This window comes from Oryzias latipes, chromosome 8, assembly GCF_002234675.1.
Source record: "Oryzias latipes chromosome 8, ASM223467v1".
Lineage (NCBI taxonomy): Eukaryota > Metazoa > Chordata > Actinopteri > Beloniformes > Adrianichthyidae > Oryzias > Oryzias latipes.
Genome location: NC_019866.2, coordinates 19,010,654 through 19,022,275, shown reverse-complemented (window position 1 = coordinate 19,022,275; position 11,622 = coordinate 19,010,654). Strand labels below are relative to the sequence as shown.

The 11,622-nt window shown below is 37.5% G+C and overlaps 1 protein-coding gene across 1 annotated transcript in view; it reads left to right on the top strand.

Annotated features, from left to right (window-relative positions):
- Positions 1-430: 430 nt before the first annotated feature.
- card11 (caspase recruitment domain family member 11) overlaps positions 431-11,622 on the top strand; it is a 29,566-nt gene continuing 18,374 nt past the window's right edge. Inside the window, exons 1-2 of the mRNA XM_011478466.3 lie at positions 431-711; positions 11,413-11,612. Coding sequence (XP_011476768.1) covers positions 11,423-11,612 — 190 coding nt within the window. The 5' untranslated portion in view covers positions 431-711; positions 11,413-11,422. The remainder of the gene's footprint in view (positions 712-11,412; positions 11,613-11,622) is intronic.

Genomic DNA, 11,622 nt, shown 5'->3' with positions numbered 1-11,622 from the left:
GTTGTACTGCCTCCCCTCAGATACGTCATTGCTGGCAATGTACAGAATATCAAATAGAAAACATAACAACAAAAAATAAGAGAAAAACTTTTTGAGGGTTTGTGGTCACCATTTCCATGATTCAGTGTGTGTGCATGGCTGAAATAGTTATTTTTTCAGTGAAGTAATGGAACTAAAGTGACATGATAGAAATAGTTTGACATAAGATTAAACGTTAAGGATAAAGAAATGGAAAACAACAACAACTACCTTCTTTTGTTTGGGCTGGTTTTGTCAGTAATTATTCATCAAACAATAGAATCGTCCATGAACACTCCCGCTCCGGCGGCGGCGGCTGACTATCGCGCTGCCTTCATTGCGGCTCGTTTTTTCCATGTGCGCTCACTCGCTCGCGCGCACCACCCGCCCGCCTCCGCTCTTCTCCCCGCGCCTTCTCAGTTTCTCACTCAGACTTTATCACAAGCAACAGGTCGGGGCACAGCTACCATGCGCTGTCCTCTTTCTTCCACAACTTCTGTTCTTTCTTGAGAAATGCAAACAACTTGACTTTTTAACTTTTATTGTTGTTTCGGACAACTTCTTTATTTTTTAAGCGAATCCACAAATTGCTGGAGAAGCTTAGCTACTAACCTACAAAAAAAGTTAGACGTCTCCAGCAACAGACATCGCTGGATCACACTTGGATTTTATTTTGTGCCGCATCTGTCTCAGGTAAGAAAACCCACCAAGACGCACAGGCGTCCCAGGTGCGTTGATTGTGTTTTTAAAGCAGCACAACAGGTTGATAAAAGGTGCGACAGTGGAAAAACTAGACTTCGTCACACTGACACCGCAGGGAGTTAATGTGTCATCACAAACATCAGTGACAAGTGAACGTCGCTTGAAAGGAAATTGTTTGGCAGATTTTTGTTATAATTCTTCTTCTTGCCCATAAATCTGATGCTGTTTTTTCCGGGAACAAAAACTAAAAATGTTGTAGGATCTTCTCTGTTAATTAAATGTCTCCTTAAGGTCAGCTATTCATTCAAACAGGAGTCAATTGGTGGAATGGATAGCTGACCTTGAAAATAACATATTGGTAATTTGACAACAGCCTTGCGCCCTGTTGTCTTGCAAACATGTAGCTTTGCAAGTAGAAATGCATCTCCTGCAAAGCTGCAAATGTGCAAAAGAGTCCTCTCCAGAGGTCCATCTACCTCTCACACACCCTCCAATAGGGCTCCTCCATGCGTGCAGGCACCATCCAGATGCAGAGCACGTGAGAAGTGGTGCTAACCTGGTACCTGGCCGCTGCACATCAGGGTACAAGAGGCTCAAAATGAGGAAACAGCTGTTTGAAAGAAGATCTCAGAACATTCCTTTATGGTTGCAGACTACAGCTCGTTCTGCTCTGCTGTTCTTTCTAGAGATAGAGATACTCTTTACTGATCCCACGTTGGGGAAATTCAATTGCTACAGCAGTTCAGTGCAAAAAAAAAAAAGAAGAGAAGAACAACAGCAATGTGCAAAAGAATGAAGGGTGTTCAAAATACAAAAAAAATACAAACACAAAATGTGCAAAAAAATACAAAAGTAATACTTATGTACACTATTACGACATAAGGTTATGCATAATAATAAAATTAAATAAATAAAGTAAAAGTTCCTTATAACGGTTGCTCAATTTAATAGGGAAAGAAGCTGCCAAGGAGCGTTGATACAACAAAGATGTCCTCATTTTTTTCAGTGGACTGAACTGAATCAGATTGAAATCTCAGTGCAAACGATCGACAGACGAGGTGAAAAATGTGAGATTTTTTTTTCAAGGATGAAAAACATTTTCTTGTTTCTCCAACAGCGACTTTTTTTTTTAATCAGCTTCTGACTAACTGTCATCGCTGAGCTTTTATCTGGGAATTTCAAAATGTTTGGAATTCCTGCCACAGGTGCAGAGGACACAATGGGGTCCAGTGAGAGGGATGTGCAGGGACACAGAAACACATGCATGAATTCATTCACACATCAATGCGTAAATACTCTGCTGGTGCAAATGGATGGAGTTTATGGTGAAATATTGCACATTTTCCTACAACTGAAAAATCTGTGGATAAACTTTCATTGGTTTTATTTATAGTCACCACAAAATGTCTCCAATTTTCAGAGTAAATCAACTGAAACGCATTTATGCCCTTTGAAAAAAAAGTTTTATAGTTTTGCTCTGAAGTTTTAGAACATGTTTTTCATTGATCACAAAATGTGTTTTTCTATAAACTATCTGTAAAAGTAGAAGTTTCATTCATCACAATCTTTAGTAAAAAATCTCCATAGAAGAGCATTAATGCCATATTTGTAAAAAAAAAAAAACATTTTTTTTTTCTGCTGGGAATTATTAGAATTTTGGCCTGTAATTATTGTCTCACCAGGAAAATTGGCAAAAAAAAAAAAAAAAAGATTTTGAATCTTGTATGTAAAAACACAAAAAGCATAAACAGGCTTTTGCTATAAACATTTGTAGTTGTACAGTGAATTATTCTTAAAAAAAGGCGTGGAATGTTTCCACCAACTTCAAAAGTTTTTGTCGTTTTTATATGTTAAAATCTAATTTAATGTTTTAATATTATATATATATCTATTAGGTATATTGCTGCATTGGTAAAAAGTAAATTATATTTTGGTCTTTTTTTGCAATAATTGTGTCCCTAATTTTATGTTGAAATCTTTTTTTCATCTTATTTCTTCCATGACGGACTGATGTGTTTTCGTCACGTTAAATGTTTTAGCTGCAACGTTTGTAACATAGACTTTCATTTCAATATCAAAGTAAAAATTTGAAAAGGGAATTAGCAAAGATTTTATTTTAAAAATAGATTAATATTCTTTATTGTTGTTGTTGTTGTTTTTAATACTTTTGCAACCATATAAAGTTTTCTAATCTGAGCTAAAAATAACCTTTATCTTCTAATCAGAGATGATCCTGTTTTTCCTTCACTCTGTTCCTTAGTCTCCTTAAGCAAAAGCTGAAGAAATTACTTCCATTATTTAACAACACATTAAAGATTGTACAAAAGAACATAAAGCTGAGATATATTGCAGTAAAATCCAGTTTAATGCCTGAAACGGGGTTTTCAAATGTCAAATGCCTTCCTCTAATTTCTTCATCTTTGAGCAAAAATCTTTTCTAAGCTCCGGAAATTTAGTTTTTTTTTGGCATTGGAATATTTGAGTGAGAAAAGGAAAATCTGAATAAAGTAAATGCAGGTTCTGTTTGAAGGGAACTTTCTTCCGTTTTTGGATCCACACTGACCATCGTGTCCTAATTAACTAGTTTTTGAGGAAACTGAGCCAGAAGAAGGAAAAGTAGAAAACAAGAGAGACAAACTATTATTTCCTTGGAAAACTTCACTTCCTTTCACTAAACTTTCTTTGGTAAAATGTTTCTAAAACATAGATGGAGATGTTTTAGTGATAGCAGGCAAAGTAACAATCTGGTCATGTAGAATTAGATTTAAAAATCTTAGAAATCTAATGAATGTTATTAAATTATGTCATGCTTGTGAAACATTGAAAATAAAGAGGTTGTATTGGATTTTGAGGGTCTAGATGTAAAACAAGTGTGTCTGGAGGAGAAGATGAGGAAATGAGGTTGTAAAAAGAAAAAAGATGACTATAATTAGACAGTGATGAGGAAGCCTGATATCACAGCCATTGGTGTCAATTCACACAAAACCAAACCTTTATCTCCTGCTTCTGAGAAACTGTTGCTCTGCTAAGTGCTTTACAGTAACATATCAGCTCCAAACAGGTTTAAAGCAGTGTGGACTCGACGAACTATCAAAACTGTTGTTCCAGTCGCGAGCGGTTCGCAGTGAGATGAGGCATTGGTGCTGTAGGTTGTGTGTCAGTAAGACGGCAAAATCTTCAACGTTTTTGATAGAAGTGAAGCCTCAGCAGCAGAAGCTTTGGCCAGAACTGGAGGTGAGAAGATACCAGTTATAAATCACTGAACACCTGAAATGCCATCATTAATACTTTGGTATGGAGGGCAAACATTTTGTTAATTTGTAACAGTTATTTTGAAATCCTATATTTCAGCTGCAGTTTCTTAAATCCAAAGGGAAAAAAAAACATGTGTTTGAGTTTTAAAGCTGAAGCCGAAAGAATCTAATGACAAAACTCTTGACATAACTAAACATCTCACTTTCTGTTATTTACCTTTCTTTTGAGCTGTTTAGGCATTTAAAGTGAGTTTGTTTATCAGAAATAATTTTTTTTTAAACCAAATATCCCTTTCTGTTCAAAATGTTTTAATATTTCAATATAAAATATATATAAATATGTATTTGTGTGTATAAATAAACAGAAACATGAACAGTTTATAATTTTTTTTGACTGTATAGGAGAATTTGACTGAGTGAGTGTGACGTCATCCATAGAAAATGGCTGACTTCCTGCTCCAGCTAAATTAAGTCAATATTGGAGCCAGAAGACGTCAGTAATCAGTGATCGGTCCGAGTCGGTCTTAGTCAATGTTGCTATGACTCTCGCTAAAGTGAGCTTCTTGGAAGTCCTGACAAAATGGAGAATCGGTTAATCAAACATTTCAAATGTTTGACGTGAGACCACCTACTTTTATTGAGGCCATGTTATAACTTGAAGAACGTGAGTGTCCGCCCTGCAACTGGAAGGTCGTGGGTTCAAACCCCGGCCGAGTCCTACCAAAGACTTTAAAAATGAAACCCAATGCCTCCCTGCTTGACACTCAGCAGTAAGGGGTTGGATTGGGGGGGTTAAGCCACCAAATGGTTCCAGAGCGCGGCTGTGTCTGCAGCTCACCGCTCCCCCAGGGGAGGGGTTAAATGCGTAGAACAAATGTCGCACACCTAGGTGTGTGACAGATAGTGGTACTTTAACGTGCACTTTGAAAAAAAAAAAAGTGGGATTTACAAAAATATGTCAAAAAAGGTATCAGCACAAGAATGGTTCTTCTAACAAATGGAGTGACTGAATTACAGCTGTTTATTTCTCAATGGAAGTTTATGGGATTTTGGCTCCTGGTTGCCAGCAGGTACTTCCTGTTTGAAACGTGAAGGGGAGGGGCCACTCAGTCCAGTTCTCTTATACCGTCAATGGTGTAGTGCCTTGTTGGACTAAAGCCTCCAAGCTTCAAATGTTCTATCACAAAGTTAGAAATTACCATTAATCAAGCCTTTTGATGCATTTATTTAAATTATTATATTAATTTAGCATAACCTGAAAGCAAAAACACAAGTGAGATTTGTTTTTCATTGCTGGAAGTACATCAAGGGGTTAAATCTTGACATCTTTATTAAACTTTATCCACCCATCATTTGTAAACTGATGGGTCTGTTTTATTTGTTTTTTTACTGTCTTAGTAATTCCTCTATGCTTTGCAGTCCTTCCTATAGCAGACATGCTGGCAATAATGCTAACTAACATGTTATTAACATGTGTATTATCATTTCAAGATACATTACTAAAGATTTTAGGAGGGAAAGTTTCAATCATTAAAGCCCAGTTTGGGAGTATTGTTGTATCTTTACACATCTTTGTGTGTGCTTTACTGGTCATTGTTGCTTTTTTACAAACTTCACTCTACAGAGTTTTGGGTTTTGATTTGTGATCTTTTACTCTTCGTCCTTTCTGGACCTTTCTTTTGGCAATCACTGCATGCAGTAAAACATCCAACTAATAAAACGAAATTAGCTTTAATTCAAAATAAATCATTAAAACACTCTTGAAAAGAGTGTTTATGATTGAAAATCATATTACCGTACACCAAACTGATCTATGTGTTGAATTATTACTGGAACTTTTAATGAAACTAATGGGTTTTGTGTGAAAGAGAATTATGCACATTTTTGTGGGTTGGTTTGTTTTTCTTTTGTTAAATAAAACATAACATATGAGCATTGGAGCCAAATTTGTGCTGTAAATATAAAAAATTGAACAATCCAAGAACCTTAAAACAAGCAAAATGCTAAAACATAGAATGATGGTAAAACTTCAGGTTTAGTTTGAAACACTGATGCATATACACACACATACACACACGCACACATACACACACACACACACACACACACAGGGAATATTTTCTCTAAAAATGACCGTTGTAACCACAGCACTACAAACAAATATGGCCGACTGACAGTGCTAAATGAGAATAGAGGAAGAGAGCCATCACACACACATCTGTTTCAGAAAGGAGGAAGCAAAGATGAATTTTCTCGGCAATAGACTCCAAAATAAGAGAACATAGCGGAGGAAATGTGTGTGCGTGTGGTTGCACTAGGGGGTCTGTGAGTGATAAGTGTGTTGTCTGGGTGTTCAAATTAGCATGCAGTGTTCTTCTGCATGTGCACTTGTGCATAGAGCCTTGAGTCGGTCTGAATGTTTTGTGGTTTCGCTGTCTGCTGTGACTTTGTGCACCCTGCACCTTAACAGCTCACAGTGATAAGTTGGGGGGGGGGGCAGCGTGTTACTGATTTTCCTCCCTGACTGCAAATCAGGTGTTGATGTTGGCTTATGAAAATACGAGGTGGAGTGTTTTCACATCCACAGCGCAGTTGAGCTTGCACTTTCACACTGCAAGCTCACATGAGCAGTGACATCAGACACGCATTTGCCTAACTGTTGGCTGCAGGTAACAAAGCACAGTTGTAAATGAACACTCACTAACTGTACAGCATGCAAATGCTGCAGATGCACAGAGACTGTGTACATACGTTTGTTTGTGTGTGAGAATGAAATGCTGCAGAAAGAAACTCAGGTGAAGATTGGAGTAAATCAGAGGAGTAAGGCGGAGAAGACAGGAGACTACTGCACGGCAACAGTATACACAGCTGCATTAAGGCTTTGAAAAGGTTAAATGTCCAAAAATACTTTCTCTAGGTCATTGCATTTCATTCCCAAACCTTCAAAAGGGGTAGGAGGAGTGGGTGTGTGCTGTTTTTCAAAAGATCAGTCAACGGCTTATCCTGTGTGAAAGTAATTTGTAACTGTGAAATCATTCATAACTGGAGTCATAAACAAGCTACATGTTTGTGTCGTTTGAGTGATGCCTTAAAAGCTCCCTCTGATGAAAATTGTGTTTTTGGTGTTTTTAACATGTTCTTGTGGCATTTTTCTCAGATCGGAGGACATTTATAAAGAAAATGAATTTGTGCTTCTGACTATTTCTTTTATTCAAATGGTTGTGAATTGGGAGTAGACACAAATGCTGTTGTAAAAAGAGGATATTTGTGACAAAGGAAATATGTCACAAGCTCCCTGCTCCGCTCTATTCTGATGCATCCATTTGTACTCAAATAGATCCACGTACATCTCCATTTCCCTCGTCCGAGCTGACATCTGGATCAAATCTGTTCAATTGGATATCGCCAATATTGCTCGCCATTGTTGTTGCTTTGCTGATATTATGTTGGGGTGTGAGCTGGCAGGAGAACGTGTAAACTGATAGCTCAATTTTGGGAAATGAGAAGGGAGGGTGGGGACCATGCCAATTCTCCAATTGCCCCGCCCACACCTGAGAGATGGATTTCTAATAAGATCCTACCGCTCTGCAGAAACTATATCGAAGAAAAACGTCACAGGCTTTTGATTTTGGCTAGAAAACAGCATTATAATAATCAAAAGACCACTTGGAATGTTTTCAAAATAAATCAAAAGACGATTGGAGTGAGACTTTAAACGTGACAATAAAGTTGCAGAGATCTGATTCAAACTAATAAAATATGCTAAGCAGGACAATCAGGCCACCAGTTCACCTAAAGGGAACATTTGAAGTACATTTATTTCGAAAAGTGAGTTATTTCCACAGCTGCAACAGTGTGTGAAACAGACTCGAGATTTATCATTCATGTCATTGCCACACTAGTAAAATGCGACAGGACATGTTTGCTGAGACGCAACTTCTTTGCTAGAATGAATACTACTCAGCCACGCCTGGTATGTTCAGGCCTTCACTACTGTGTCACTGAAATTTTGAATCTTTAAAATAAAAAAACTAGCTACAAATAATTTCCAATCCCCGTTTTGAGGCTTTAGTAGAAAATCTGTTATTCAGAAGTTGAGACGTGAGAAGAATTTGACATTCCTATGCTCTGAACATCTAAGCATGTTTGGCAAAGTTCAGCTTCTGGAAATGGTGTGACATTCATGCCACACAAGTAAGTGGGAGAAAGTTGGAACTGTCATAGCCTGATGACAACTACACCTTGGTAAAAATAAACAAGTTGAAAGTTGTAAAGCCTGAATAGAAATATCATTCTACTTAAATACAGGTGCAGCACGCTGTACAATGACAGTTCAAGGTCAAGAAAAAGAGATGTGAGGGTGCCACTTCTTTGTACTCACCTTTCATTTGACTTTGTTATAAGCTGTTTCACCCAAATCTCTCATGAGACTCATGCTTACCCAGCTGCATTGTGGGTTTTATCATAAAGTTCAGGGATTATGTTTTACAGCTGGAACTTTTAGAGAGGAATAAACATTTGTTCAAGCTTTAACCAAATGAGTTTATGTGAATTTCTGAGTGCCACTGTGACCGATTTTCTTTTCATTTGGGCTGCTGTGTCTAATGAGTAGCAAATATTGTACTCGTAAAAAAAAAGATCTTCCTAAAATAACCAAATATGGTAAAAAAGGAAAGACAAATTTAGAGTACCGTTGTGATTGAAGACATCTACGAAGACCTTACTCTTTACAGATGACAAAATTGCAGGTTTACTGTAAAAATGATAAAGAAGAAAATGACAGATTATGATGGTGGATGAGCACATGTGGTCTTTGCTTATTGCTCTTCCCTGTAGACATTCAAGTCCCTCTCTGATCATCTCTTGATCTATTTTGAATGTGTTCCCAGTGGTCTTTTAATTATGATTATGGCATTTTTAGACAAAATCAAAAACCTGTTGTTTTCTTGGACATAGATCCTCCAGAGCAGCAGTAGTTCATTAGAAATTTGCCTCTGAGTTTTGGACAGGACCATTGGCACGGAGAAAGCCTGCTTCACATCCCGTCATCCATCTGTTTAGGCGCTCTCCAGCTAGCTTACAGCTCCTCAGGAACACAACCTAACATTTCTGGTGCAACAAAAATGGCGAGCAATATTGGAGCTATTCTGCCGGCTCAGGATAGCTCAGCTCAGATGATGTATTGACGATGCACATGGATCTATTTGAGTACAAATGGATGAAATGCAGCGGAGCAGGGAGCTGTTGGCCTTCTTACTGTAGCTTTTATGTCCCAGCTATAGGCTTTTAACAACAACGTTTTGTCGTCTGCCCCTGATTCATAATGATTTGAATGAAGAAATCATCAGAAATGCAACTTAAGTATATTTTCTTCATATACTTAGCAGTTTTGGGGCCCCAGGCGAACAATAACATGGGGTCCTTTGCAGCAGTTGTTTTCATAATCTTTTTTAAAATCCTTACCTATGGTGTAAAATGTCAAACAATTTCCTTACTGGTCCACTTTAAAATAAAGTCAACATCAAAAATCCCAATTTTTTTTTATTATATACATTGTTTTTACTTTGAAAAATATTAAATTTATAAAATGCACCAATTTTATGAATCCCTCACTTCCTAGTAGGAAGAAAGGACGATTTTCTGTCTTTTCTTTAATTTTTCAGGTTTTACTAAAGAAGCAAAGGAAACAAACTACTTGAATAAAGGACTAAAAAACTGATTGGCAAAAAAAAAGAAATATTTACGCTAGTTACCATTTTCTTCCCCTCCCTTCGCCTTTCCTCTCCTTTTTTTTCCACTTTTCTCATTATTGACTTTTTTTTAAACCTTCTTTTATTTTTTTTAAATTCTGTTCTTGTTCCTTCTATTTTATCTCCAGCACTCTTAAAAATTTTGGCAACACAGTCTTTGTTTTCTCTTTGCCTTTTCCTCTTTTTAAAGCTGCTCAGATCACTCTGCTTCATTTGACCACTTTAAAAAAAAGTCTTTTGAATCATTATTTAATCTCTGGAAGTGTTGCCAGATAGTCGTGGTTTTCTAGCCCAAACATCATCCGAAAACCACCAGACCCAACAAAAAAAGATAAGATAAAAAACATAAATTAAAAAAAGCAAATGTCCTTGTGGAATGTAATAAAGAGAGATTTGATTTTCAAAAACCTGTTCTTGTGAAAATGACATTTTCCAAGTATTAAGAAAACACTAATAACTAAATCAAACATGACCTGAGATGAAACAAAAAAGTATTTGTTGTTTTTCTAACACCAACAGTAAAAATCCTCCAAAAAACATTAATATGGATTCATAAAACAAATGACCTATTGTTTTAAATTAATATCACAAAAAGCACTGATGTTTTCAGGCCTCATTTTGTCTTTTCAGCGCAGCTTCAAGTCAGATCCCAGCATTAAATAAACGAAATACATGATCTATCAAACAGAAAGGGAAGACATGGAATAAAGATGTCTAGAATGTAAAAACAATTAAAAAATCATGACATTATTAGCATATGCTGCGTATACTAAAGGGACAATCAAACTGACATCACTCGGGATAACATAATCCCTCGTGTGGCAGAGCCAGTGTTGCCAGCCCGATTTGAGTGGAAAACGGCCCAATCTGGCAACACTGGGCAGAGCTTGCAGTCTCTTGCTGAAAATACACGGGGAGACGCAAAATACAGCGATTTTGAGGATAAAAATGATTAGAACTTTACGTCAAAAAATTCATTAATGGAACAGGTTAGTGGACACATTTCTTTTATTATCAGTAGGCTTTACACCTCTTGATGGCAGGTGAGGATGACAGGTGAGTTGAGACTTACTGTTTTAATCAGGAACTAAAAGCTCCCGAACCAAATCCCAATCTCAATTATGTCCATCCACCTGAGAAAAGTCTTACCCGCAAAGGCAGAATAAAAACCACCCTGTTGAGCTGGAAACAGCCCAGTCTTACTGGGCATCTTACACCCTGCAGTTATGTTCTGGATTGTTTCAGGCGCCTCTTTGCACAGCCTACACCTTGGGTCTTGTCTGGTGTGGTAGATCTGAGCCTCTATCGCTCTGGTGCTCAGGGCTTGTTCCCGAGCTGCCAGGATAAGTGCTTCCTGTCCTGTAGGCCAGACATGTTTGTGTTACAAAACATAAACTGTATCCACTGCTACATATATTCTTTAAGAACAAAAAACAATCGCAGTCCTTCAAAGCACCAAGAAAACTCTAACATCCCAATTAGTCTAAGAAACCGTGTTTTCACTCCTTTCAAACAGCAAAGGTGACACACCAAACAAAGTCATGATTACGATTAAATAATCAAATTCATAATTGTGAACAATAAAAAGGTAATCTTAGGCACATTATCAGGTCAGGGTTCCATTAAAGAAGAGGTATTGCCACAGTGTTAAAAAGAGAAACCACACAAATTACCTCCTCTATTTTCAGAGAGACTGAGATGGAGAATGGGACGTCTGATGATGTGGATGCAATGTGGGATAAAGTGGAGTGCAAACGCTACGAAATCTGTCGCACCATCTCCCCAGCAAAGCTGACCCCCTACCTCCGCCAGTGTAAAGTCCTGGACGAGCAGGATGAGGATGAGATCCTCAACTCCCTGCTTCTGGTCTCCAAAGCAAATCGCACAAGTAAGTAAAA